The 27746-nt window shown below is 38.8% G+C and overlaps 4 protein-coding genes and 2 long non-coding RNA genes across 11 annotated transcripts; 1 reads left to right on the plus strand and 5 right to left on the minus strand.

Moving 5' to 3' along the window:
- Window positions 1-293: 293 nt before the first annotated feature.
- Window positions 294-2809, minus strand: LOC123689220. The gene is made up of 2 exons (XM_045628455.1): window positions 2658-2809; window positions 294-2449 (listed from the first exon to the last, which is right to left on the minus strand). Exon 2 carries the CDS (start codon window positions 2432-2434, stop codon window positions 314-316), a length of 2121 nt encoding a protein of 706 aa, XP_045484411.1. The 5' UTR covers window positions 2435-2449; window positions 2658-2809; the 3' UTR covers window positions 294-313.
- Window positions 2810-4140: 1331 nt separating this feature from the next.
- Window positions 4141-6638, plus strand: LOC123689225. The gene is made up of 3 exons (XR_006750248.1): window positions 4141-4279; window positions 4458-4630; window positions 6306-6638. It is a non-coding gene; the product is annotated as an uncharacterized LOC123689225 (long non-coding RNA).
- Window positions 6639-7796: 1158 nt separating this feature from the next.
- On the minus strand, window positions 7797-16194 carry LOC111003510 (zinc finger RNA-binding protein). Of its 6 annotated transcripts, none has more exons than XM_022274045.2 (20): window positions 16054-16194; window positions 15719-15858; window positions 14117-14289; window positions 13661-13799; window positions 13322-13415; window positions 13085-13208; window positions 12745-13003; window positions 12201-12481; window positions 11845-11964; window positions 11646-11741; window positions 11381-11575; window positions 11223-11305; window positions 10856-11090; window positions 10658-10781; window positions 10054-10148; window positions 9233-9328; window positions 8948-9100; window positions 8705-8800; window positions 8498-8627; window positions 7797-8425 (listed from the first exon to the last, which is right to left on the minus strand). In XM_022274045.2, the coding sequence occupies exons 1-20, from the start codon at window positions 16104-16106 to the stop codon at window positions 8355-8357; spliced, it is 2757 nt and encodes a 918-aa protein (XP_022129737.2). In that variant the 5' UTR covers window positions 16107-16194; the 3' UTR covers window positions 7797-8354. The 6 variants fall into 6 exon arrangements, with proteins under 6 accessions (XP_022129737.2, XP_045484160.1, XP_022129738.2 ...); XM_045628204.1 differs by having other exon boundaries at window positions 13322-13379; window positions 13661-13781; window positions 14117-14292; XM_022274046.2 differs by having other exon boundaries at window positions 13661-13781; window positions 14117-14292.
- Window positions 16195-17538: 1344 nt separating this feature from the next.
- On the minus strand, window positions 17539-17967 carry LOC123689223. Its single transcript, XR_006750246.1, has 2 exons — window positions 17907-17967; window positions 17539-17787 (listed from the first exon to the last, which is right to left on the minus strand). It is a non-coding gene; the product is annotated as an uncharacterized LOC123689223 (long non-coding RNA).
- A 2183-nt stretch (window positions 17968-20150) lies between these two features.
- LOC111003566 (immediate early response 3-interacting protein 1) lies at window positions 20151-21587 on the minus strand. The gene is made up of 3 exons (XM_022274154.2): window positions 21060-21587; window positions 20868-20969; window positions 20151-20337 (listed from the first exon to the last, which is right to left on the minus strand). The coding sequence occupies exons 1-3, from the start codon at window positions 21145-21147 to the stop codon at window positions 20282-20284; spliced, it is 246 nt and encodes an 81-aa protein (XP_022129846.1). The 5' UTR covers window positions 21148-21587; the 3' UTR covers window positions 20151-20281.
- A 1879-nt stretch (window positions 21588-23466) lies between these two features.
- Window positions 23467-27564, minus strand: LOC111003535. The gene is made up of 6 exons (XM_022274112.2): window positions 27358-27564; window positions 26948-27104; window positions 26280-26397; window positions 25461-25595; window positions 24842-25058; window positions 23467-24617 (listed from the first exon to the last, which is right to left on the minus strand). Exons 1-6 carry the CDS (start codon window positions 27518-27520, stop codon window positions 24463-24465), a joined length of 945 nt encoding a protein of 314 aa, XP_022129804.2. The 5' UTR covers window positions 27521-27564; the 3' UTR covers window positions 23467-24462.
- Window positions 27565-27746: the final 182 nt, after the last annotated feature.

The following is a 27746-nucleotide window of genomic DNA, read 5'->3' on the forward strand; positions in this document are numbered from 1 at the left end:
ATATCGTCGACGATACTGCAAAAGCGCTGATCTACTATTTGCAATAGTGCGTAACTACAAGGTTGACTACTTTCCAGGAGATAAAAAAAACTTTATAATTTAAGTGTATACAATGATATAGCAAATCTTACTGAAATATTGGGTTCTTAGTGTACCAGGCCATCAGTCAGTGGTAGAAAAATTGCAGTTTTTCAATTTATGCGAGTTTTGCGGCACTTACGCGGTTTTTTTGTGCCAATATCAGTCTTAAGATATAATAAAATGAATAGATACGCGTAATTGAAACAATCATAAAAAGTACAAAACAATTATTTTAATCGTCAAAAATTAAATTATTATAAAACTCGTGGCAATCGGGCGGTATGACAGTTTTCAGCTCTTGTAGATGATTAAATTTTGCTTTAGTAATTTTTTGCGGACCATCATGTAGCTGTGGAGGTTCAGATAAGAGGGATTCTATTGGTTTCGCACGCCGGGGTAAACGCATGTATTCATCTGAGTACATCAATTTATAATCAATAGTACTATTCGTGTTGTACCTTAGCACCCTTATATTAGTCACACATTTGTCACCAGCAACTCGTCCTGGTCTTATAGACTCATAAACGAGATAGTCTTTCCGGCTGTAATCCTTGAAGAAGGTATAATCAGGCATCACCACATCATAGGGAAAAGGTTTTATTCTGGCTTCTTTTGATATCATCGCGTACTGACTCGGCAGGTGAATCTCGCGATTTTTTAATTTTCTTTCAATTACGGAATGCACCGAGTCTACCTCCATTTGAGTGTGTCCCTTTTCTAAAAACTTCTGGGTGATCGTTACATTATATTTGACGGCGAGCCGCAAGAGAGCATTTGAAACCACATTATTACGGTTCTGAGCTGTGCAACCATCTGTGTAAATTATCACTTCTTTAGGATCGTTTTCAAGTAAGTTCGTGATGTAGGCAACAAAGAAGGAAGCATACGTGGTGGCTCTCAAATCTGTAACGGTTTCGTCAAACCAGTAGCACATTGCTTGATGGTTACTCAAATTATAAACTGTAAAGTTATGCACACAAAGCTTCGTTTTGAAGTACAGTGCACTGGCATTTAGGTATGGGCACAACATTACGGCTTGCATGTCAGCAGTTATAGCGTGAACTTCTCCTTTGATCGCTGCCTCTTTGTCTTTATTCTTCTCTTGACGAGCTGCTGTTTTGAGAGCCAAATGTATTTTGTGCTCTTCGTCACTTAGATTGCCAGCCTTATGTGCACAACAAGTATCACACTCGTCCTTTTTTGGCTTGAAAAGGGAAATATTTTGTTGAGATAGCAAATCTGCAAAAAACTTTCGACCTGCAACAGGAGACGAGAGAGAATTTGCACGTTTTACATATAAACGGTAAAGATGGGCCTTGGATTGAATAATAGGTTCTAAATACAGTTTTTGGCTCGATTTCCTGCAATAATGCGATGGAAGTTTGGGGATTTCTTGTAAAAAAGACAAAACAGAGAGTTTTTTTGTTATTTGATCATTCTGCCCATCAGCCTGAGCTGAAACTTCTTGAGAACTCCCTCTACTTCCTTTTTCGCCCAACCAATATCTGCAAGTCCATTCCTTGATTCCAAGCGTGCCCAAAAACATAGTTTGGCACACACGTACTTTACTATTGGCAGCTTTTAAGTGGTAAATCTTGCTCCCACTGCGTCTACTATTACTGCCGGCACCTTTAGTCTTTCGTTGTGTGTCTTGGGTGTCAATCAGGGTCAAAACATAGAGCTTCTTTTCTTTCCATGTCATCGCCCAAAATTCATCAAATATTTTCATCCGCATTTCTTCAGTGAAAATGTTGCAACAGAAAACTTTACTCGAAGTACAGCGTTCAGAAGAACATCGCATCATATTAAGCTTTCTGTTCGGTTTGGCGATGTCTTGCACATACTTTCCATCAATCTTTCTAAAACCTAAGTACTCCTTCCCCATCATTCTCTGTCTTTTATTATTTTCTCTTTTCCATGAATCTTTGTCTGCTATTGCTTTTCTTTTTCTTGTCGACGTGTGCTCCTCTTCAATAGTTCTTTCAGGGAAATTTTCGATATCTTCTAAATGAAGAAGGGACGATTCCATAACAGGAGACTGCAATGTCGGAGAACGAATGTTACCTACAAGTTCATCAATTGTTAACACAAAATCAGGGTCAGCTACTGAATCGTCAGATGAAAAGTCGCTAAAATCTGGTTTAATAGTTTCTTCGCAAGTTGTCGTGGTGATGGACTCAAGTAAAACTGTCTGGTTGGCACCTGAGGTCGAAGGTTTAGGAACAATGTCAGTGTCATTGCTGAAGCTTGTGCCTGGTTGTGTTTGTCTGGCTAAAACTGATTGCCTTTTCTTTAGCAACTCCTCCCGTCGTTTGACTAAATCCTTGATCGATTCTGGGTTGGAAGACATCATCCATACCGACTAATTCTGAAAGAAACAAATTGAAAACCGTTTAATTTCAAATGTCGTCAAAACCGCGGAAGTAACAAAACTACTTTGCTTTTTCCAAAAACAAAACCGCGTAATTACAACCCCGCATCAAAATCAATTTTATCTATAAAAATACAATGCAAATGTACAATCCATTATCAAACATAGCAAGCCTATACATAAATCAACAGATTAAATCACTTACCGGTACTTTCCATGCACAAATAACCACTTTTTAACAATATTTTTCACGCAGCGCAATGTTATAACTACAATTTGTTAACGTTTTGCTCAATTACGCGGTATTCTCTTCCAACAATAAACGCGGCTCGCGCATCGCGCTATTGCCGCGAAGCGCCAGAGAGTTTCTGATTGGCTTATTCAAAGTGGTGTGTTCAACAACACGCAGCAATGGGAGACTAGGATAGCGCGGCGCGCAAATTTGAATTTTGCTACTTTTTGCAATTCCGCGGTATTGCAAATGGTAGTTCAGCGCTATTGCAGTATCGTCGACGATATGATATATACCTTTTCATCGGTGGGGGAAGCGGCTATAGATTTTTAAATATGTAAAAAAAACTGTTGCATGGACATCCTCGAGCGCGTCAGATATTATTAGCATCAATGGCCTACGTATTTTTAATAATGTACGTAAGTTAATCTGATCGTTTACATGATGCGGGTGGTTGTATGTAAGGGTCGAAAATGAAAAAAATTTTTTATCGAGCGCGTCAGATTTTATAAGGGACTGTTAAGTGCACCAAAAAAAAGCTCTCATTCACTAATCTGACGATTTCGATGGGACACAAACTCGCAGCCATTTTCTTAAGGTGCAAAAAATTCGCCATTTTGAAATACTCAAGCGCGTCAGATTAAGATATATATGGTTCATCTTTATGTTATAAACGTACTGTCTCATAATCTGACGATTATCTAGAGGGATTTGCCTGATCTGACAAGAAAAACGGTTCACCCTAAAGGTCATCCCTGCAATTCCATTCCTGGGCGCTTAAAATTGTACTTATGAGCTCGCTGAGTTTAAATATATAATATTTCTATGCATTTGAGCTCTCCCAGCTCGAAAGTTTGATAGAAGTTTCATAGAACACATTTTTGAAATTTTCAAACCCCAATAACTTTTGAATGGATCAAGCTGTTTTCCCGCGGTTGACGGCGATCGACGCATTTTTTAAGGTATAATTATTTAATTTCATCAAAAACGATCCGATATGAAATGTCGAAGTTATGTGAAAGAAACACTTTTTTCAGTTTTCTTTCGTTCACGATATCTTGAACGAATCAACCGATTTTGACCACTTTGGTGGCGATCGACGTTGTTTTTCAAGCTCAATGGTGGATTAGTTTTTGAAGTTGATGGATAAAGCCGTTTAAAAGTTATTCAAAAAAACAAATTGTTATGTTTTTGAGATTTTTCAAAATTTCTCAAAATCTATCGGTCCGAATCGGTTCAAATTCACATGAAATCTAATTTTGAGGGAAACGCGGATAAGGATATGTAGGCATCACGCAGCTGCACGCGTTTATCGCACGAAATTTATCGACGAAATTTTGTTATTTCGGCTTGCGGAAATCGTCAGATTATATATTTTTCAATATTCTTCAATTATTTCATTCAAAATAAAAAAAATTTAGCTACGCTCGAGAATGTCATGATGACGTGTTTTTTTTTTTTTTTTTTTTTCTCCTTTCTTGGCCTGCACGGTTTGTGCGTCAGCCATGTACAAAAGTTAGGAAGTGCATTATTAGGTTTATTGGATAGGAAATTAGTACGGAATTTGGAAAAGGATCAGATAAATTTTATTATAAGTACGTATATACATAAAACATAGGTTATAATTTTATATTGTTATGAAAAATGAAACTGGCTAAAATGTTATATACATCAATATTTATATTAGATAAAAAGACAGAAATAGAAGTAGGAAAAGGAATATTTATGGATAAAAGCGAGGAAATAAAAGCGGAACGTTCATGTCTATTACAGGCAAAAAATATATGGTTAAAACCCCCAACGTCATTGCCACACTCAAATGTGTCGTCAGGCAAAAGGTTTAAGCCTTGCCAAATGCAAGGGTATGCATGCATGGCCCAGCCTCATACATATAAGGGTCGAAGTAATATCTTTACCAAGCGTCAAAGTAGAAGTGGAAGGGTGAGGTATATATATATTTACAATACAAATATTATTTACACTAGCAGCAATAATAGAAAATTTATCACTGTGATTAGGGATGGGTATATGAACAAAAGGCACACCTCCTCTAAGAATTAGTGCAACTCCACCATACCCATCTGTTCTGTCTTCTCTAAGACAGATATGTCCTTGAATTCTAAAATTGAATCCGGGACGAAGCCAAGTCTCTTGAAGAGAGACGGCAAATGGTTTGTAATTATTTCATAAAAAAATTAGGTCACTTTTTTTATTATAAATGCTCCGCCAATTCCATTGAATCACCAGAGACTGGTTTTGTGGATGGTCTTGACTGTTCATTAGTTAAAAAACTTTTTGTAGAAGGGGCATCGTTGGACGGTATTTTAATTATGTCAGATTGTGAAAGGTACTGTATTATGGAAATGATGAGATCCTTTGTTATTATTTCTGACAAATCATTATAGTTGTTGAGACAACCTGTAGAAAAGGAAGGAATGTTGCTGTAATCTTGGATAAGCTCTGCATGCGTTTTTTGATCATATCCCCTACTTACATTTTTAGGACGAGCTTTGGGTTTCATGAATAATGTTTTTCTAAATGACTGTGTGGAAGTCTTAGTAGGGCTTGTTAAATTATAGGGACTGGAATAAGAAATATTCGGACCAGAATGGGCCGATGACGCAGAAGCAACAACATCTGCATAAGACTTAGAAATTGGTGGATGGACTTTACTGGCTTCTGAATATGATATTGACTTTTTAGCCATTGTTTCTTTAATAGCTTTTTGCCTAGCATACTCTGGGCACTTTTTATCCGTTGCAAAATGAGAACCAGAGCATAAGATACACACAGCATCATCCCTTTCAGTCTTGCAACTAATACTTGAATGATTGTCACCACATTTGTAACACCTTGGAGTGCCTCTGCATTGCATTTTGGTGTGACCAAAACGGCAGCAATTAAAACATTGCAGTGTGGGGTAAATATAAAGGTCTACAGGTAGGGAGTTGTAACATATAAAGACCTTGGTAGGTAAGATCTTCCCATCAAAGGTTAAGACTACAGTCTCAGTTGGAATGAACTTGGAATTCTCTCCTTCAAAGATCTTCCTGTTTAACCTCCGAACTTTCAAAAGACTTCCACAATTCTGCGGAAGCTCAATGTTTTCTAAAATTTCTTTTTCATCCCAGTCACACGGAACACCTCTCACAATTCCCATGCGGGTGATTGTGAAAGCCGGAATAAAGGCTTTGTATTTATTTGTGTTGAGAGATTTATGATTTAAAAATAAGTTAGCATCTTGAAATGTCTCAAATTGCAATGACAACATATTCCTCCCTATTTTTTTTATACTTCCCTCTACAATACTTTTTACATAATTTTTTTTAAGGAAAAATCCAAATTGTATGGGGTGAACAGATCCAGTTTGATTTGTTTCCATGATTTTTTGGACATGGACAACATAAGGCGCAGGGTCTGACGCCTGGTAAAGCGACCTAGCAACGCGAGGATTAATTGAAATATTGTTAGAGTGGGCAGCCTCATTTGGGGGTATTTCTGTTATTTTAACATCAGACTCGATGACTTTAGGAGTTATATTGTCTTTTAAATCATTAGGGAAATTTTGGGAACTTTTTCTCTTTTTTTCATTTCTAACAGATACTCTTTTTCTTTTAACAGACTTCGTGCTATCCGAGCAGTCTGTATCGATAATGGAACCTTCCGTTTCCATTCCAGACGCATCGATTGTGACTACATGAGACACCTGGAGGGATGTCCCTCCAGGGTCTTCGGGCTCCATCACGGACGACAAGAAAAAAATTCTTATCTACATATAATAAAATAAAATAACTTACCAGGCTACTAAGACAAACTAAAAATATAAATAATCAACAATAACTACTACTATATACACCTTATAACTTAACTGATCCTGTATTATTATATTAATTTAATTTTCAAAATTTAAGCCAAAAAAAAGACGCCCGCCTATTTTTACACTTCCCGCGCTTTTTCGACGTGTTTTTTACAAATTTGCTGCCCTCCCCTTTCTTTACGTCACTCTCAAATTGTCAGATTAGTGGAATATACACTTTTTAGGATGTAATTAACTCACACTACCTTAATCTGACGCGCCCGAGAATGTCTGATGATCTATTTTTTTTACTAATCTGATCCTGTATCCTTCACGGGCGGCCTTATATATGGGCCTCATGTTAGGTGGAGATACTTAACCGGGTACTAGGTATCCCTCTGTATATTAATCTGCCGCGCTTTAATAAATCCCGAAATTCCCGCTTGGGCTCCCATACTACTGGCAATTTCAATAAATAACATTAATAATCTTTGGATTCCAGTTTTGTATATGTCACCGTAAGATTGTAAACATCGTTATATTACAATCTATCTAGTAAGATTGTAAACTATCGATAGATTGTAAACCGTATCATTATGATTGCAATTTAACGCATCATTTTTCGCTATATTGTAATCTACCGAATTGAAACCGTTAAATTACAATCTGTCCCGCGTCAAATTGTCAACTGTCTGCAAGTTCTTCCTGATTGGTCGGTCTCATTTCATTTAGAAATGAAATAGACGTGTCACTTAAATAAAATAAATTTATTATTTAATAGGAAATTAGAAATATGTTAGAAACAAATTGTAACGAAATATTTGTTCTACAAACACAAATTCTAATTAAAAATTTCAAAAAAATCAACAATTATTATGTCAAGCACAAATTATAAAAATAGAAATAACAAACAAATATGATGTGTGGCCGGGGTGGCGGGGGCACATACCGTTCAACCAATCAGAGCGCGAGTTGCATTCCGTCCTACGCCGGTTCACAATTTGACCGCTTCCCATCGATAGATTACAATCAAGCGAAAAATGATGCGTTAAATTGCAATCATAATGATACGGTTCACAATCTATCGATAGTTTACAATCTTACTGGATAGATTGTAATATAACGATGTTTACAATCTTACGGTGACATATACATAACAACAGTAAGAAATTGTCCCAAAATAATTTAATAAATTCCGAAATTCTTTAATTGAAATGTATTTATAGAATTGGTAAATGCGGCAAAAATATGTCCCAGGACCATAACAAGGATGGCCGAATTCCATTTAAAACTAGGATATAAATAAAACAAAATCGTATACAATGCGTATTTTTATTGACATAAATATTCGTTCGTAGGTACGTTTACAAAACAATTTTCTTAAAATATATAGAAAATAAATTTCGAGCGAATTTGTTAAACGCTAGAACTAGACATAACCGAACACCTAAACGTCTCGTAGAGTCTTTCGTAAAATAGAGATTTGTCAAATGTATCGTAATATAGTTCTCGCGACAAATCGAGGGCGACCGCGACGAACTTACATTATTTAACTGCAAAGGAACTAACTTTATAAGTCAAAATACTGCGATCCTAAAAATAACACCTACGACCCTCCCTGTCAATTCATATATTAGAGTTTAGACTAATCTAATTATATTAAAATACGAGTAGCCTACCGCTACGTGCGAGGTGCGTGCCGGTCCGAGATACCACTACGAGTGTATTAGCATCAGACCCGCAGAGCACGCCGCGACAATGGACAGATCGACGCCACTTCGGCGTCCCCAAATCGCTGACCCCGAGCGAGAGAAAAGAGAATATTTACAGAAATGGGATATCGCCACGTCGAGAGATCGCAGACCTCGCCGAGACTACTTCTTGACGGGCTGCTTGTCCGCCGGCTCGGCCTTCGCCTCCTCCGTCTTCACTATTTTGCCCTCGCCTGCGAAGCCATTTCATTAATAAAAGATATTTAGTCCCGAGCCTGGTCGAGACGTCGAGCTTCAATACCGACCGTTGGGCGTGTCGTGATCGGCGTCGGTGTTGGAGCGCCTGCGCTTGCGCGGGAATTTCCACGCCGCGCTCCCCGCGCCGGCGCCCGCTCCGCCCGCCTTCACCTTCGGCAGCGGTTCCATGTCCAGCACCTGCGAGCGAAAACGACGCTCAACGACTCCGTTCGTTCCCTCGACTCACCCGCCCGTCGCTCGTCGCTCGAGCCCACCTTGTGTATCTGTCTGAAGGCGATCTGCCTGAGGAACTGCTGCGCGGACGCCGTCAAATCTTCGCGTTGCTGCGGCGCCAGGTTACCCAGGGCGTCCTGAAATATCAGAGGACGACCCATCATAAGTTTGAATATTGTAAAATGCAAATAAAATTGGCTGGTCGTCTGCGCACGTTTTGTGGTAAAAAAAAACAAATTAAAATATAGGCATTTTTATCTAAACGGCAATGATCCAATACTCACGACGAGCTCTTTCTCGCAAGGGTCCCTCAGGCCGGGCCCGTGTTCCAGCAGCAGGCCTCCGGCCACGGCTTCCATGACGCGACGGAGCGCCTCCCCCGGGGACAGCGCGGTGCCCGCCGACTGCATCACTCCCGACACCAGCAACTCCATCGCCTGGACGAGTGAACGCATCGCTATTCATTTTGTTTTTTAATCGTCGCCATGAAACTCTTTGTTTGCTAAATGTTGCAGTCGTAAAGGTTAAAGACTACGAGGTCAAAAATAATAGAATTCAGTTAAACTCACGTAGGGATTGAGCGGCGTCCAGTTGGGAATCCTGCGGCAGAGGTCGCGCATGATGCGAATGATGATGACGCAAGACTGCAAACTGGCCGCTCTAGCCTGCGACACAAACCGTGTGAGCGCCCAGCCGACGCCTCCGTCGGGCGAGGGGCGAGGGGCGGCGGCGGCGGACTCTCGTCTCGCTCTCGAGCGACATCCGCCGCGCCCCGCCCTTCCCCACTCCACCTCATTAGACGGGACGCTTCGGCATTCCCGTCCAGACAATCTACCCTCGTCTATTCGACTACTCTACGAAGGGTATTCGGGCGCACACTTTAAGGAATCGTGAATTTTATTTCGCCGATTATACGACATTAAACGAGAACAGGAAGTCTGGACGAGACGAGATCGCATCCCGTTAACGAGCGAAAGCAGAGCTCCTACGACCTGTCTCCCGGCGGCCGACCGTCACTCGAAGTCGTAGCCACATGTTCAAGGGAGGCGTCGGGTCGGCAAATTCAACTATTTCTACTATCGTCATCGATTCACTTCAGATAATGAGAACAAAAACATGTGACTAAAATGTGTGCGCAATAAATCTCTCACGTGTCAGGTGAAGAGCCGCGAGATTTGACAAAAGTCTGCTCTCGAAGGAGTCTACTGAGAAAGAGAAGAGCGTCGGAGTAAGAGATGTATCGCGCACCGAAAACTTCAATTGCGTTCCGCCCTCGCGCCGTTCGTCACCCGTCCCCCGGGCCGGTGGGGGCGCGGGGTGGGCTGCGGAGCGTCGGGCGGCGGGCGGCGCGAGGACGGAGCGGACAACCGAGCGAAAGTAATGTCAGTACCTGGAACCACTTGGCGTGCCGAAGGGCGGCCAACGCATCCAAGCACTTCTGGCGCGGGAGCACGTCCTTGTCGTCTCGCTTGGCGTCGCCGCCCTCTAGCGACAATAAAGGGTGTTTGACCATCGGAACCAACGCGGGGCAAACGGACTCGCGCCCCGACTCCTGTCCGACCCCCCGGACGCGCGCTTCTCCTTCCTTCCGTCGGAAGAAGAGAGAACAGCGCGCGCCCCGAAACTATACGATATCGTCGAGGGCGCGATGTTTGCCTCGGTTCGGCGGCGGGAGATATATCACCTAGGCTAGGTGGTATATTCAGCGGATGGTCAAAAAACCTTCTTCCGCTTCTTAAGCTACACCTAAAAATAAGCATCAACACAGTGCCCGCGGGCGTCAAGTCGGAACAAAATATCTCCTCGTCACGGCGACAGATCACGCAAAGTGAGAGCAAAACGCTCTGAACGTCTTCAAAGTATTGAAATGGGACAGTTTGGGATAGTTTGTTCGGCCGGTTCGGTCGATTTCGGCAACCAATTTCATGTGAGGCTCGACGAGGCGGGATGAAATTGGCCTCGAAAATCGTGAGGGCAGCGGGACGGAGTCTCACCGGCGGGCTCCCGCATCACGGCCGACGTCAGGCTCACGAGCACGTGCACGGCGCCCTCCGACACCTGCACGGCACCCTCGGCCGGCAGCAGCTCCACCTTGTGCTTGGCCTCGTCGCCCGGCGTCTGCGGACAGGCGAATGTGCGGTGAGACCGGGCCGACGGAGGTCGGAGACGTCTCGCCGAGAGCGCGGACGTACCTTGACCCTCTGTAGGTGGCCGGGCAGGTCCGCGGCGACGCGCTTGAGCAGCGTGACGGTGGGCCTGTCGTGGCAGAGCACCACGAGGCGAACGTCTCTGTCGCCCCGCAGCAGCAGGCCCTTGGCCAGCAGCCCCACGCGCATCACGCCCTTGAGGGCCCGACTCGGCGCCCCCGAGGGACCCGCGCCGCTCTCTCCGCCGCCGCCGCCTTCTCCTTCGCCCATGAAAGAGAACCTGCGACGGATATTTGGCAACTATAGAAACATTCGCAGAAGATAAACAATCGAGTCGAAAACATTATTCACGGGCAGCGGTATATTATAAAGCGTCGGGTAGCGAACGGGATGACAATGAGAAGATGCTCACAATTGGTTGTCCCGGCCGTCTTCTTTTCCTTCGGGTTTCTCGTCTTTCTTGTCTTCGACTTTCGGAGACGGCTTAGCGGAACCCTGCGGTCAGATGAAGAGAAAATGAATCGATAACGTATAAAAGTTTAATTCGAGACGCGGACGCGACGGACGTACCTTGGCGAGCGCCTGGTCGGCGAGGGCGTCCGAGAGAGACTTGAGCGCCTTCTCCGTGTGCGACACCACCCGCTGAATCTGCTGCAGCTCCTGCTCCTCGGGGTAGATCTCGGCGTGGCGGGCCACCACGTGGCGGTCGTCCGAGGTCTCGGGGCGACGGCCCATGCTCGCGAATCCCATGCCCATGCCCATTCCCTGCGATAGAGGACGTGTCGTTAGCGACGGGATGATTTGATCGAATCCTAGTTAAACGAGCGGGACTCACGTGATGGTGGTGGTGCATGTGGGGCGGCAGCGGGCCTCGCGCCCACCACGCCTCGGCTCCGCCCTCCCAGTAGGCGCGCTCCTCGTCTTCCATGCCCTGCGATTCAACATTCATTCGGTTAGAGCAAAACCACTCATTCAGTAGTAACGACACAGGACTGTATCGTTCAACAAATCTAAAGACGATCGAGAGAGCGTACCTCGTGCATGCGACGCCGAGCCCACATTTCGTCTCTGACGAGCATACGCTGGGCCTTGGCCTCGGCCAGCTTCCGCTGGTGCATCGACGGCTTCACCTTCACCTCCAGGTCCGGTTGCACCTGTATCCGTCGCAATTCGCCAAATTATATACTGGTACTCGGTATTTAAAGAGTTTTAGGAGTTCAATAGCCAATCGGAGTATCCTCATTCGAGATTGTAATCATGCGGCACCCGGATCTCTCGGCGACGGAGCACCGGGCTCGACGAGTGCCTCGAACCTTTTACTGAGTAATCATAGGATAGGCGACACGGAAGGGCTCGTGGGGTGGGGGTGGGGGTGGGGTGCGGGACGTACCTTCTTCTTGTACTGCAGGCGGTGGCGCCGGCCCTTCATGTGCATCTCCTTGGCGTTGGGGTCGTTGAACTTGCAGTCGCAGAGCTTGCAGTTGAAGCTGTGCGGCTTGCCGTCGTCCCCGCGGATCTCCTCGATGTAGTCCTGCCCCACGGGCTGCACCTCTTCGCCGTCGTCGTCGTCGCGCTCCTCGGCCTTGTCTGCGGGGGCACCGACCGTCACCGAGCTGAGTCCGCCGCGAGCGACGAACGCGATCTTGGCCGCGCCGCCGACGGCGTTGCTCGCTACGATTTCAAAAGTCAAACTTTCTCTGCGCTTCTCTCTCGAAAGAGCGGCGAGTCGATAGCGCGTCCATATCTGTACCGTGCGGGGACGGCCGCAGAAAATTTGACTTTTGATTTTCATCAAATCGCCCGAGCGACGGGTCGCCGAATACAGATATGATACCGAGACGAGGCACGACGGCGAACGCGCTCCGCGCTCTCGTGGCGCGCGAGGAGGACGGAGGACGTTCGACGTCGCGACGAGGACGGGGAGACCGGCTTACCCGAGGAGAGCTTCGTGGGCTCGGTGGAGGGAATGGGCTTGCCCAGCATGGTGTGCAGCTTCACCACTTTCTGGTGCTTGATGCCTCGCACGTGCGCCGCGTACGCGTCCGCTCCGGTGCACGTGACGTCACACAGCTCGCAGCGCAGCGCCGCACCGCCCGAGCCGCGGCCGCCGGCTCCTCCTCCGCCGCCGCCGCCGGCCTTTGCCGCCGCTTCTTTCTTCTTGTGCTTCTGGCCTTCCAAGTGCTCTTTGTACGTCTGCGGACAGACAAACGAACGGCTCGATCTCTTCTGAGCGTATCTCGTCGATCGCGAATCATCTCTTCGATTGCGACTCACCTGAGGTCCCGCACACGATATCCTACACACGTCGCAGTAGTGCAGCTGCTGCGCCTTCGGCGGTGGCTTGGGCCGTCTGGGCTGACCCGCTCCCACTCCGCTTTTGTTGTAGTTCTTCCAACCCCTGCATCGTGCGAGGAACACTCAGTAAATCATGAACGATATCGAGACGCACTACAGCGATTCGATACAGGCTAATGCTTTGAAAGTCTAAATGAAATTGAAAGATATACTCACGGGTTGGCGGCCGTCTTGTTCTGCTGCGCGACGTACATGGTGGCCGCGTTGTACAGCGCTGTATCATAAGCAGAGGTGCCCCTGTTAGTCGCCGCTACAACACCACACAACCACACACTCTCATTGTGCGCCACTACAATTCACTATTCTAACTACGTTCCCCGTTCATAGACAGCGCCTCGGACGAACTTCAAACCGAAACATTATTCATCTGTTCACTAAAGTTACCCTCGGGTCGTACTGATTTCATAAACATTTCAAAGATGAACCTAATTATGTCATACAAAACGTGTTGCCGTGTAGAGTGGGATAGTGTAGGTGTATAGAGTGAGTACTAACGCTTGGCCTGCTGCGCAGCGGGCGCCGTGTATGGCTGCGCAGGGTAGGTGGCGGCGGCCGTGGTGGCCGTGTAGACGCCTCCGTAAGCCGCCTTCGCGCCGCCGCCGGCGCGTCCTCCGCCCTGGATTATAATGTTGTTCTTCGGGTTTATATCGTATACTGACTCTGTGCCGGCCGGCTCCACCCCGAAACTAATTCTATATGTCTCCCATACTGGACTCTCATTCTTGTTATAATTTTACGATATATTATTTAATCAGTATAGTAATAATTTTTGACAAATTTTGTAAACAAATAAGAATGTTTCCCGTACATAAAATTTCAATAAATTTACAACGATGCTGTTGTAACATATGTTTAATTTATGACAAATCATGACATATTCTAAGTTTAGACACACACGTAAATTAGAACAGGAAAGTGAATCTTGAAAATGTCAGCAAGCACCGGACCAACCTGTGCATAAGTAGCGGGAGTAGAATACGTAGGCTTGGCCGTGGCGTCGTAAGCGGGCTGGGGCTGCGGCGCCGCCGTGGGGTAGGCGGCCGCCGCCTGCTGGTAGTAAGCGCTCTTGCTGGCGTCGTACGCCGAAGCTGCGGCCGCGGCGGCGTGGGCGTGTGCGTGAGCCGCTGCTAATGCAATACACAGATGTTGTATTTTATATTTTTTTATTTATTGTCTTTCAATATTTAAACTTATTTTTATTTACAAGAAACTTATTAACTGGACTATGGATTACATAAAACCATACTTATTGAAGCAAAATATATAGACAGAAAACAAAGCAACGGCTGATTCATGTTTCATGCCTGTGAACAACAGGTGCTTCTGTCTGTGTGTGGTCGACTCGTGCCTCTTAATTTTTAAAAAATTAATAACCTAGTCTAAGCAATTTGCTTCAGCATTGTATGGCACGACAAGGGGTCAAAATTGTAAAGTTATGTATTATATTAAAATGTGTGTATTTTCCTATGTAACTTTAATGATGTTGTGTTTTACAACATTTTCCTTTAAATAATTTTCATGTAAACGGAGGGTAAAACTTAACAGTTTCTTGCCCACTCTTCTCAGATCAAGGCCGCCTCATAGTTTTGCAAAAAAATGGCATAGTCTTACTCTTTGACAAATTTTGTAATGTTTTTACATTCATAAAATAAAATAAGCATGGGCTAGGACATATTAAAACTGAATGAATGTATTTTGCTTTGATATAAAACACATGGCTCATAGTTAGAAGACTTTAAAGTTGCTGAATGTCATGAATATCTAAATAAAAACTTTACTACAATCACAACACACCATTATTGCGAAAACACTATTATTATATTTACCAGTCTGTTTTTATAAATATTAAGTGGCCCAAAAATTAAAAATATATGCATTCCAGTTTTTCACACTGTTGAGCAATACCTATACAATAAAAAAATCTACATACTGATAAAACTCACTTCTCTTTTAAAATTTTTAGTTTTTAATGCCAATAATATTTGTCTTTCTGATTTATCTGGATTTTTATTTTTAGCGCATTTTATATGTATGTATATTGTAATGGTTAATTTTGTATTTTCCTTGTTTATCATTTTTGTGTCAATTATTAAAGATATACAGCATCAAGAAGGAAGACACATTGTGAGGCTTTTTACTTTTTTCTCTATATTGAGTTAAACTTATTTTGCATGCCACCTTTAATTTACTGGTATACATAAACTATAAAGGCTCAGTTCAGAATTGGTGTAATTCTTATGTTATAACTTATAGACAGTAGATAGGTTATGGCATTAATGAGACATAAGGTTAATGACCTTGATTTTTACACCCATTTGTTTATGGTAAGAGTTCATAAACAGAGACCTGGATCTATCTATCTGGCATCAAGGAAGAGTTCCATAAAACTGTAGCTGTATTGTACAGTTAAATATACATTGTACAGTTAGATATACACACTGCATAGTGTATTGATTTTAGAGACGCAGTTGTGTCAAAACAATTAGGACTTCTGAAGGTTTTTGCTTTAGTTGATTTTTTTGGACTTATGCGACGAGAGAGAAAAGTCCTTACCCTGAGTAGCGGCTGCTGCCTGATAAGCCGTGTCGTAGCCAGTTGCTGCGGCACGCTGAGTTCCGTACGTCGCGGCTGTCGCAGCCGGCGCCACGGCGTACCCTGTTTGTCCACCGTAAGCGGCACCGGCCGTTGCCGCACTAGAAATCATACGATACAGTATACACCTCTTAAACCCGACACAGACACGATAGTTGCTAATTTTCATCAAATCAATACATTGGGGACGCCATTTTGATTACACAGAATGCGGCCTCAAGGCTGCGTATTAGTTAGTAAATTGTGTGCGCGTCTTGATCTATATTAAAGACTAATGTTTTTAATAGTCCACTTACCCATATTGGGTACCTCCATGGGTAAACCCAAAATAGTTATTTGCTGCCATCATTAACCACTTTCCCAATATATAAAATTAAAAATTCTTCACGGAGAAAAACTTGACATCAAAAGACCGGCGTTCTTTCTTTCTATGACTAATGACATATAGAGAATAAAGGGAATAAAGATGGCGGATCAGGCTACAGACAAGAAATATGTACATAGATAATAAATAACTATACTATATCTGTACTGTAGTAATTACTAATTATAGACTGTCAAGTATAAGTTGGCGTTCCAGTGGCGGCGCCTCCTACAACCCTCTGTGTTGCCACTTTTTTTGTTTAGTTTGGATTGATGGATATTCTTAGATATTACATTAAAGGTAAATAAAAAACTCAATAACAAAAAATTATTTTTTATAGTAATTATGGTCTGTTAGAGGCATTATTCCTTCCATGAATTCTTCAGAGTCATCTGTGTCAGAAGAATCTGAGTCGCTGCTATTCAAATCAATTAAAAATGGTTCCATTACTGTTTCAAGGCGGTTGTCTGTCATACGATAATTATTTTCAACATTTATAACGTGATTACAGTGTTTCTGCCATTCTTCAGCAGTTATTTTGGAAAATGCACTATGGATTCTCTGTTCCATGTTTTCAGAGAGGCCAGTAACATTTGTGTCTGCAAATATTCTTTTGAACGAACTCCAAATGAATTCTATTGCATTAAAGTCACAATGATAAGGCGGAAGTCTTACAGCCTTATGACCATGTTTCTTTAATATTTCATCAATTAAGTAGACATTCTCCTGATTGATTGTTTTTATAATTTCATACAATTCTGCTTTTTTCATGGTTTCCAAGTATGAAAGATTGTTTTTTTTATGAAATCTTGCATCTCTTGTTTTTTACTGTTCATTGTCACGCGTTTATTTATTTTAATACAGTGATATGACGCATTGTCCATCACTATTAATGAATTGGGCTCTAAGTTTGGGATAAGCTTTTCTTGTAGCCATTTACTGAAGTTATCTCCATTCATCTCGTCGTGATAATCTCCACTTTTGGTCTTAGATTTGAAACACAAAAGACTATTGGGGATAAAACCTTTCTCACTTCCGGCATTCACTATGATCCATCTCTGACCTTCTGAGACTTCTGTAAGGACACCTTCAGTTTCCTCAGACTGCCAACATTTTTTAACTTTATAGCCAGGGTGTAAATAAGTCTCGTCCAAATAAACGATTGGCCTCGGATTGTCACTCCTTCTATTATTGTCTATTTCTCGTAAAAATCTTGATCGCCAGGCAACAACATCATATCGCTCCATGAGAACCATCCTTTTGGATTTATTCTTTTTATAACTAAATCCCAACTTGTGTAGTATTTTTCTGAGAGATTCTATACTACCCTTGAAATTGATGTCTGCCTTTAGATCACAATGTAATTTTCTGAGAGTAGGGACGGAATTATTTAAATAATAAGATTGGATTTTGCGTCTAATAACACAAAGATCAAAGTCATCCAAATCAGAAACAGTTAATTTTCTTTTTCTACTTTTACCTGGAGTGACTAGTTTTATCGTCTTAGCCTCGGAAGTAGTGTTCTCTGGTGTGGAATTGTCATCACAAGCTGTGGATGTGGAAGGTCCTTGAGCTGCTTGATTAGGGACTTCAGTTCTCGCTGTAAAATTACTTTCCATGATTTTTCCCTCTGAAACTATACGGTTCACGGTTCTTTCAGAAACACCTTAAATAAAACAAAAAATATTTTAAGTTATCCATCAATCACATTTACTTTCAAAAGCAATTATTATTTTTCCCTAAATTTGGGGATATAAATATCACTTTTAACTGGCAATACTTTACCTGTCAAAGCCGCTGTTCGAGCATTCACTTGTTGAAATGGAATAATCGGCCCATTGTTACGTTTCTCCTCTTCACAAAAACGTTTTACAGCTAGAATAATTTCTCTAGCTGCACTCCGCACTACTTTTGGCATGTTTCGTAATGATTTTTACACTTTAAAACACAAATTATTAGCACCGACACACGTGAGGCTACCAAGCTGTTAGAACTGTCAACACAACTGTCAAAATTAGTACCTTTTTCTGCCACACGCCAACTTACACATGACAACCTATAGGCCTAAGGCCCACACGAACACGAAATTGTACTCATAATATGCATTGTACCACTGTTTTTGAATCTAACGTGTTTAAAAAAATATATATGGGTAAAAAATTAAACTAATCATTTCCGTGTGTATAAAATAAAAAAGATGGGCCTTTCTTGACTTAATTTATACAGATTATTACCAATTTAGCTCTGATTACTGATATACATATATAACTAGCGACCCGCCCCGGCTTCGCACGTGTGCAATGCTGATACTAAATACACTGCAGAAAATCTGTGAACGTTGTATATAAAAATATTGGTTATCCATAAGAGATAGACATATACCATCACGGACTTTTCTGTAGACATTTTCAATGTGTACAATACTTAGTACATTATTTTGATAAAACTCGTAGGGTTCAGCCTGCGTTTGCAATGTAAGCGGAAAAAATGTAATTATTTACGACATTACATTAGAAACCTCAAAAATAACAGTACTTCTCCACTGTTTAATGGATGTTATTATACATATAAACCTTCCTCTTGAATCACTCTCTCTATATCTATTAAAAAAAACCGCATGAAAATCCGTTGCGTAGTTTCAAAGATTTAAGCATACAAAGGGATATAGGGACAGAGAACGCGACTTTGTTTTATAATATGTAGTGATACTCTAGTGGCTTATAATAAATTTTCTGTGATTAGTGAAGGCGTTTGATTGTGTTCATCATGAGACTTTGCTTTGCAAACTTGACCACTACGGTATAAAAATGTAGCTCTTAACTTAATAGTCTCTTACCTAAGTTGTCGAACTCATAAAGTTGATATAAATGGAACTAAATCTTCGGGATCACATATTAAAATAGGAGTCCCGCAAGGATCAATATTAGGGCCATTTTTATTCATTAGCGTTAACGATTTGCCTACTTATGCAAAGCTATTATGTGATATTGTATTATTTGCTGATGACACGTCCTTGATTTTTAAAGTAAATAGATATAAGGCAAACTTTGACGATGTGAACAACGCCTTTCTAAAATATTGTCCTGGTTTTCTGCAAATCATTTAAAACAAAATGCATAAGATTTACTTTACCTAATGTTAAAATGTCGTATGGAATTCTTTTATGGGGCAAAGCAGCAGATATACAGTCTATTTTTATCTTGCAAAAACGTGCTATTGGCGACGTTATAACGACGTTGTGGTTTATGACATTTTCCTTTGAATTATTGTATGTAGAGGGAGGATAAAACTTGCTGAGTTTCTTGCCCGTTCTTCTCAAAACAAGACCTCCTGGCGTAGTTTTGCTCTTTCGCGAATTTTGTAAACGTTTTTGACATTCATAAGCATGCCTAAGTCGTATCTAAATTGAATAAATAAATTTTGATTTGATTTGAATAACCCGCACGATGAACGCACTAAACCTGCCACCGGATCTCGTACTATAATTATATTGGGTTAATTATGTGTTTTTATAATAACAATTTATAAGTCACATACCATTAGTTTGATCATTAGTACTATGATTTTTAGGGGTAAATGTGCGTCAGTTTCTGAAATTATGTGATATCACTGCCAGAATGCTCGCAAATTCGTTGCCGGCATTTTAAGAATCATAAATTTTTACATTTATTCAGAAATGTTGAATTGGTTCAAAAATATTTTTTTTTTTCATTTATTTCCTTAGAATAATCCTTGAAACCCATCCCTTTTGTTAATTTTTATTTCATATTAATAATGTATTCATGTAAAGGTTTGCAAAATCCAAAAATTGGATTGGATCACACCCATTCATAATAATTAAATTTTACCTTAACTGATACTGAACTGATATTGTACTTCTTAATTTCAAAATATTGTTTATTCATGTAGGTAACTTATGAACACATAAAAATATATGAAAAATAATGTTTATGTGTTCTTTTCTTAGAAAAGGGCCACTAACCTTTATATTTTTGATGTTTTAAGATATTATTAATAAAAAACTGCAACAAGTGTTTACACAATTTACTTACAAAGTATACAAAACAATGTCACACTGTATTGCAATTTTACATTTTTGTAGCAATTTCATTTGTTTACACATATAAAATATTTATTTATTTATTGGTAGGTAATATTTGCTATCCTAGGAGTAATTTAAAAAGTATAGTTAGTATATTTAGAATAATAAGTGGAACTGAAACAAAGGAGATATTATTGATTAAAATATTGCTGAAACACAAAATTTACATTAAATCTAGAACACAATAACCACAAATATCATATTTCAATGAAATCAACACATATACTTATAATTATGATTGACATCAAGACAATAATTGACTATATAAGCACAGGATAAAAGCCTATCAAAACATTTTCTGTACAATGAACATACAAATATATAGCTACAAAATAAAATATCAGTCTTTTTATTTTGTAGCCTTTAATAAAAGGTTTAAAATTAACTGGTGCTCGTGGAAAATACAATAAGTTTAAGCTATAAGTTAATATTTTAATTTTTAATATCAAACATATATTTACTATCTACTAGGTAATTCATAACATTAAAATTACTGATATGAATTATGATGATTCAGAAAAACGCAAGAGCAAATTTTTGAAAGTTATTCTAAAATTCTAAGCTAAGCCTACTAAACATGCAATATGTTACTACTACAAAACCATTTTAAAAATTGTCTTAGCACATCTTAAATAAAAACTTACTTCTTGTAACTGTCCTGATAGAACGTACTAAATTTAATATCTGATATTTTATGGTTGATTGGTCTTCAAAACCCTGTTGCTGTCTGTTGGTTCCCCAGCCCACTGGAAAAGTATAAATTGTATATAAACTTAAAATTTTGATTGTATGGATCAATGGACCATGTAATTTTTTTAAATAATTAAAGAACTTACTTTTCTGCATAAATCTTTCTTCGTGAAGAACGCAAACAGCATTTAAACATAGAAGACTTGCTTCAAATAAATTCCATAATGTAATCATTTTATTGGTTAACACTAAAGGATTATTTTTTAGTACTATTTTAGGTAAAATCAATCTAAAGCCAATGAATAAATAAAAACAAACAAAATATATAAATGCCTTAAATTTTTAACATTTGTCTCTAAATACTGCTTAAAGATAAACTTTACTTGAGAATGTGAATTGTACTTGTAGTAATATTTACACAGGACATATAATTTATAATACTTGACTGTGACTTGAGAGTTGAGATTACAAATTAACATTTGATAGTAAACACGTCATTAAAGTCTACTCAGATGGTTATGTATAAAAAATAATAGATAAAAAATCTCCTCTATTTTGAATAAGATTGACATATTAAGCTATTGCTATGTAGTATGTGGTTATGTGGATTAAGACAAAATCATTGCGACAGACCATAGATGATTATCTAACTTGTGCTATGTTTGTGTATTAAGTTTAATTTGATATGAGATCTGATGAAAATGTTCACATTACGGTTACACGTGAGCTTATATCATTGCCATACAAACGTTTTTTTTTAAAATTAATATTTTACTCTACTGCCATCGTGTCCAGGGACTTTATACAGGGTGTCCCAAAAGTCGACGTCAAGTCGAAATTTTCTCATAGGTAATGCCACACCAGTTATCAGGAAAATTTAAAAAAAAAATTAAGTCATGTATTTTTGAAGTTATGGAAATTTTTCTTTTATTCCAGAAAATGTACACCATGTGACTGTTTTTCATTCCTGTTGTTACAAATATTTAATTTTTGCCAATTTTTTTTCTCTTACGTCATCCCGAATGGTGCTTTATGTAACCTATGATCCTAAACCCTGTGCCGATCACTCCAACTTGTAGGAAAATGTCATTTTATACCGTACCAAGTTTTCAAAATTAATTTTTCGCACTAGTTCAACTGATCGTCCTGAAAAAAAAAAGTACTACTCCCGTTTGGCAAGCAGCTTTAAAAGTTTGCGCATTTAATAAGGATTCTAACGTGGTATAACACTTACTTCATTATTTCTTAGATCGGCCATAAAAAAAATTTTTGTTAAAGTAAGTCTGTTTTTAAAAATCTCTTTGAAATTACAACAAATTTTTCTAGCGCACCCAAAACGTTCCTAATGACTACAGCGTGGTTTAAATAAGATGGAGAGAGACATTCCATAAAACGTGAGCGAGACAGATACTTACTTATGATTAGATTTATTACTTTTTTTATAAAAGATGTTCAAATTGCCGTCCTTCAGCTGCAGTAAGTGTTATACCACGTTAGAATCCTTATTAAATGCGCAAACTTTTAAAGCTGCTTGCCAAACGGGAGTAGTACTTTTTTTTTTCAGGACGATCAGTTGAACTAGTGCGAAAAATTAATTTTGAAAACTTGGTACGGTATAAAATGACATTTTCCTACAAGTTGGAGTGATCGGCACAGGGTTTAGGATCATAGGTTACATAAAGCACCATTCGGGATGACGTAAGAGAAAAAAAATTGGCAAAAAGTAAATATTTGTAACAACAAGAATGAAAAACTGTCACATGGTGTACATTTTCTGGAATAAAAGAAAAATTTCCATAACTTCAAAAATACTGATAACTAGTGTGGCATTACCTATGAGAAGATTTCGACTTGACGTCGACTTTTGGGATATACAGGATATCTCAAAATTTTTTTTTCAACAAACAAAAAATAAATTTCACTGCTACTATAGTGAAATAGTGTATTGGAAGTGTTACGCGTCCGGAAATATTTTTATTAACAATATTCATGGGCGAGCCGGGGCGCAATTCCTCGCGAGACCCACTCTTTCTGTCTTGTTTGCCGCCTTTATGTATACAATGATTTTTTCACATTCCAGGCACGGTCTATGCTTTATTAACATGTCCGTTACATAGTTTGAATTACCAATTAATGAATTATTTATGGCATTAGTTTGTGTAACTTTTTCACTTTGTGATACTGCCTCTAGTTTATTAATATATTGTTGAGCCTCCAATAGCTGTTTTTCGAGGCTTCTTATGCGCTGCAAAGCTACTTCATACTCATAACCATAACAGTCAAGTTTATTTAATTCCTGCTGAAGCATATCACAATCATCTTTAAGTGAAGTATTTTATTTAAATAGCAGGGACATTTCGTTTTTGAGCTTCCTGTTGCTTTCCAGCACACTTAAGAGTTCTTTTTCATTTTCTTTTCTTTTACTTGTTAATTGGGTACATAAATCCCTGAAAGACTGCAATTCAATCAGTGCTAATTTAAGTTTAGATTCTTCTTGCAAAGCCAAGCCTCTGCTGTTTTCCAATGAACAAGTGAAGATGTATATAATATGTAACGTGTGAGTAGTGTTTGTACTTTGTAGTATTTATTATAATTACTATCTAGTGACTGATTTGAAAGCTGAACACATACAAAATGGGCTTATTTTGTCAAGTAAATTATATTGTATTAATTAAATGGGCTAATGTTTTCGTTGTCGATTTTGCTTCCACTAGTTTTCAAACAAAAGGAGACATAAACCGTGCTAATGTGTGATGGACGTCGCTCAATCATTAATGATGTTAAAGGCAGTGCTGTTTAAAGTCGTATATTTACCTCATAAGCAAATATAAATATGTACTGCCATAATGTTAGATCGGCTGTGTGGCGTCGTGTGGAGTGATTTAAATAACATTAATATAAAAGTTTCCTTTTTAATAACATAGGGTTAATATTTTTTGAGGCTGTAGTTTGGAATTTAAAAGCAAAGCAAGACAACAACAACGCCTTTTTAAATCTCTTCATATAAGTACTTACTTAATAGTTCTTGATCCTTGATCTTAATTCTTTATACAGCTAAACAACTACTATATTTATGCCTTATACCTTACAATTAATTACATTTTTATATCTTTGAGCCCGAGGTCAAGAGCCATAATAATGACTCGTAGTAATTATTTACGTCCTGTATGCAAAACAGAATTTTATTACTGCTAAGATAAACTTACTACTGCTACTGTAAATATATACTATTTTTATAATAGGTAGTTAGAATTAGATGCCAACTTAGTTTAATCAGTTATCCAGCTTTATAGCTATAACTTTTAAGCTTTATTTACCATTAAATTATATGCAAGGAGACGTTAAATTAATTGCTGGAGAACCAACACTGGAAAAAGTGCGAGGCAGAAGACATTGGAAACTTTGAGACACAATTAATACTAACCAATTCAGGAATGTTAAGAAGTAATGTACGCATAAGTATAGAAGTAAATTAAAAAATATAAAATTGTTACTTATGTTCAATTTATCAAGTATCAAGTAAAAAAAGCGTCAGAGTTATTGACAAGATCAATCAACGCTTAAAAATCTGAAAGTTCCCGTGACACCTGCATATTCTTCGTTAAACTGAACGTTGGGTCTGAGTGCTTCGTTAGTACCGACATCGTCCATTGCACGCAAATACTCCATGTTCTCCTTCGAAGACAAAACTTCCACCCATTTATCTGAAACAGGTTTATTTAAAGATATTGTTTTATGCCTCTACCGGGTTCTGTTTGGTTCGGTTTTCTGCTTCTTCTGTTATTAAAAATTGATCTTTGATTAAATTATTAAATATTGTTATCGTAAACTTATTATTATATATATTAAATAATAATAGCAATCAATAAAAAAATAAGTACGGAGTAAATAAATAGGTCAGACAGATTTATAAAAGATGCCAACATACTATGGATATCCTGCATGGAGGCCGCCGTCCCGCCCAGTTCCACGGGCAAATAGTCTTTCCCGATGAAATCCGCCAAGCTGTCGCAAGTAGCGTGGTGGTGTAGCCGCTGAATTATCTTCGGCTTCAATATTTGCTTTAATATTGTGATTAACATATCTATGAGGTGTTTTGAGTTGGTAATAAAATGCAGCCCCTTAAATCGGATTCCGTAACATTCCTGAAACCAGTTAGTTAATGCAGTAATCATATCTATAACTCTAGCAGTTAAAGCAGCCTTTAAATTTTGATATCAATATTAAGGTAGCGACAAATATCTAGAAATCTGCGTATTAATATATCCTACATAATAGTTTTGCGTCGGTTCACGACGTCACTAGAGAGGACCAGTGCCGGCCAATTGTCAAGCTAATTATTGGCCTTATCAATAAAGTAGCTATTGGTATACTGGTGTTTGTAAGTTGTACAGTTATTGAATCTCTAATCACACAAAGGTGTTAATAGTACGTAATAATAAAAGAGACTCTTAATTTCTAACTATGTACCTTTTAAATATCCCAAAGGATGCTAAATTATATTAGTATATGACTTGAGGTATTATGATCCTGATTTATGAACTTACTATCAATATTGTCAGTGCCTGCTTCATCTCAATGGGATTACAGGAGGCCAAGAAGGCCGTCATGTCGGTTTGTCTCAGATCTACGATGTAATGGTAGCTGACATAGTAATCGTGCGTTCTCATGTACTCTCCAAACTGAAATTCATATTATGTATCTATGTACATATTAGGTAGCGTTGTCAATAATCTATATGACATAATTATTTATTCTAGAATACTCTATTTATTTCGCAATCTTAATATATATATTTCTTGTGTGCGTGTGTATGTGACTGAACTCCTCCTAAACGACAGGACCGATTTAGACGAATTTTTTTGTGTGTGTTCAAGGGGATCTGGGAATGGTTCAGATTCACAATTTTGTCCGCTGGACAATGTTTTTTTAATTAATTTTCAATTTATTAGTTGTTGTTGATTTTGGAATGTTTTACATTGGATCCGACAGACGGCGCTACCAGCGCAGTGTCAAATTTTTAAATAATATTCGAATTTTAATTTTAGTCTGTCCCGAAATTTAAAAAAAGTTTTGTTATCATTGTGTTATATCGTGTGTGACCATGTGCTGGATCGTTAGATATTGTCATAACATTTGTATAATAATTTTCATCAAAATGGCTTATTAAAAATTGAAATTTTGAAATTAAAGACGTGTAGACAGGACAACGTCTGTCCGATCCGCTAGTATATTTATAATATGAATCAAAATTAACATTACACGAGATAGTTTAAATATTATATATTAAGTATATAAATATAATAGTTTTAAGTAACACGTTGGTGGCATAAATAAATATCAAGAGACAAGGAAATAATACTTACACATATTGCATATCTATAATAATTGAGTAATTGTGATGACTTTAAAATGTTTCCGTTCACTTGAGCGACAAACACTCTGTGGTTATTTTCATTTACTTCGGGCAGAACGCCGAAATGCCTACAATAATATTATAATTATTAACCATTGTTCACATATATATCATAAATATAAGAAACTGCGACAGCTAAAGTTTTATGGGAAATACCAACCACACGCAAAAATAAATAACAAACCTACTTAATAGATATAACAGTTCCAACAGACAAAAATATATTTGCTAAAGAAAATTAAATATCAAATATCCACTTAAGAAAGAACTTACGCGTTTATAAAATACCAACAGTTAAAGTGAAACAGAAATAGTAGCTAAAAGTATTACAAAATACATTTAACAATGAAATGCCTCTATAGACATTACCATTATCTAAAAATAGGCTACCATTCCTCAACCAATAAAGTGTTCAGAAATTCAGAATTCCTACACTTATAAATGTTGCACGGGGACGTGACTGGTTTTTATCTTGAGGGTCTGAAGCTATACGTGGTGCAAAATATCCATAATATATATATATATATATATTATAAAACTAAAATTATATAACATTGAACAGCATCCTTCCTCCGGTTTTGTTTAATCTATTTGAGAAACGAAATACGTAATGCTTACCCGATTGCAAATATATCTGCAAACTCTTTTCTAATATCAATAACCCCAAAAAATTGTGGCCATAATGACCTCAATGTGCACACTCTATCTATCTGTTTCTTTGCTCGTTCTATGGATCCTTTTCCCGAAATAATGGTCGTTTCTAGAAAATGTTCACCTATAACAAATTAAAACCGATCTAAGGTAACTTATGTCTCAATATAGTAAAGCATATTTAAATAGTCTTATTACTTTGCTAACAATTATAAAACATTTTTTTGTTTTTTAATTTATATTAGGCTAACTAAACGGCTTTTGTCATATAAAATATTACACTTTTATTCGTTATATTTGTGTATTGCATATACATATCATGTACATTAGGTGAACGTAAATATAATTAAAATAAATTAAATTCAATAAATATTTACCGAAGTCCTTCTTTTTAAAATGCGGTTGTTGCTGTACCCACTCCTTAAGGATCTTAACAGCGGACTTCATTTCTCCTGGTTTACCCAGGTTGATCTCATCCCGGATAACTTTCAGAGTGTCTGCCTTAACTTTTAAAAGTTTATTTTGAGGAATAAATTCCATTCTTATTTTTAGTTGAAATACTAATACGTGGTATTCAATGCGTTCTCTATCACTGAATGTGTAATAACTTAGAATAAGTAATTTGCTACTTGCAAATTACTTATTCTAAGTTATTTGCAAGTGAGGATTAAGTCATAGATAATTCTCATTTATAAACAAATAGTAAACTATTCGATGTTTCGAGGTTTTTATAATAATATTAGGAAGACCATGTGCGCGGTGGGCT

Source organism: Pieris rapae, chromosome 5 (assembly GCF_905147795.1).
Source record: "Pieris rapae chromosome 5, ilPieRapa1.1, whole genome shotgun sequence".
In the NCBI taxonomy this organism is placed as follows: domain Eukaryota; kingdom Metazoa; phylum Arthropoda; class Insecta; order Lepidoptera; family Pieridae; genus Pieris; species Pieris rapae.

Coding starts and splice junctions, on each gene's coding strand:
- LOC123689220 (XM_045628455.1), bottom strand. CDS start 2,434: ATGATGTCTTCCAACCCAGAATCGATCAAGGATTTAGTCAAACGACGG.
- LOC111003510 (XM_022274044.2), bottom strand. CDS start 16,106: ATGATGGCAGCAAATAACTATTTTGGGTTTACCCATGGAGGTACCCAA. Junction 11,576..11,645: donor ACATGCACCACCACCATCAC/GTGAGTCCCGCT, acceptor CCTCTATCGCAG/GGAATGGGCATGGGCATGGG. Junction 8,801..8,947: donor CTTGCGAGAAAGAGCTCGTC/GTGAGTATTGGA, acceptor CTGATATTTCAG/GACGCCCTGGGTAACCTGGC.
- LOC111003566 (XM_022274154.2), bottom strand. CDS start 21,147: ATGATTACATTATGGAATTTATTTGAAGCAAGTCTTCTATGTTTAAAT. Junction 20,970..21,059: donor AGAAAGATTTATGCAGAAAA/GTAAGTTCTTTA, acceptor ATACTTTTCCAG/TGGGCTGGGGAACCAACAGA. Junction 20,338..20,867: donor TATCAGGACAGTTACAAGAA/GTAAGTTTTTAT, acceptor CCTTTGTTTCAG/TTCCACTTATTATTCTAAAT.
- LOC111003535 (XM_022274112.2), bottom strand. CDS start 27,520: ATGGAATTTATTCCTCAAAATAAACTTTTAAAAGTTAAGGCAGACACT. Junction 27,105..27,357: donor TTTTAAAAAGAAGGACTTCG/GTAAATATTTAT, acceptor AATTTGTTATAG/GTGAACATTTTCTAGAAACG. Junction 25,596..26,279: donor ATTATAGATATGCAATATGT/GTAAGTATTATT, acceptor TATGAATTTCAG/TTTGGAGAGTACATGAGAAC.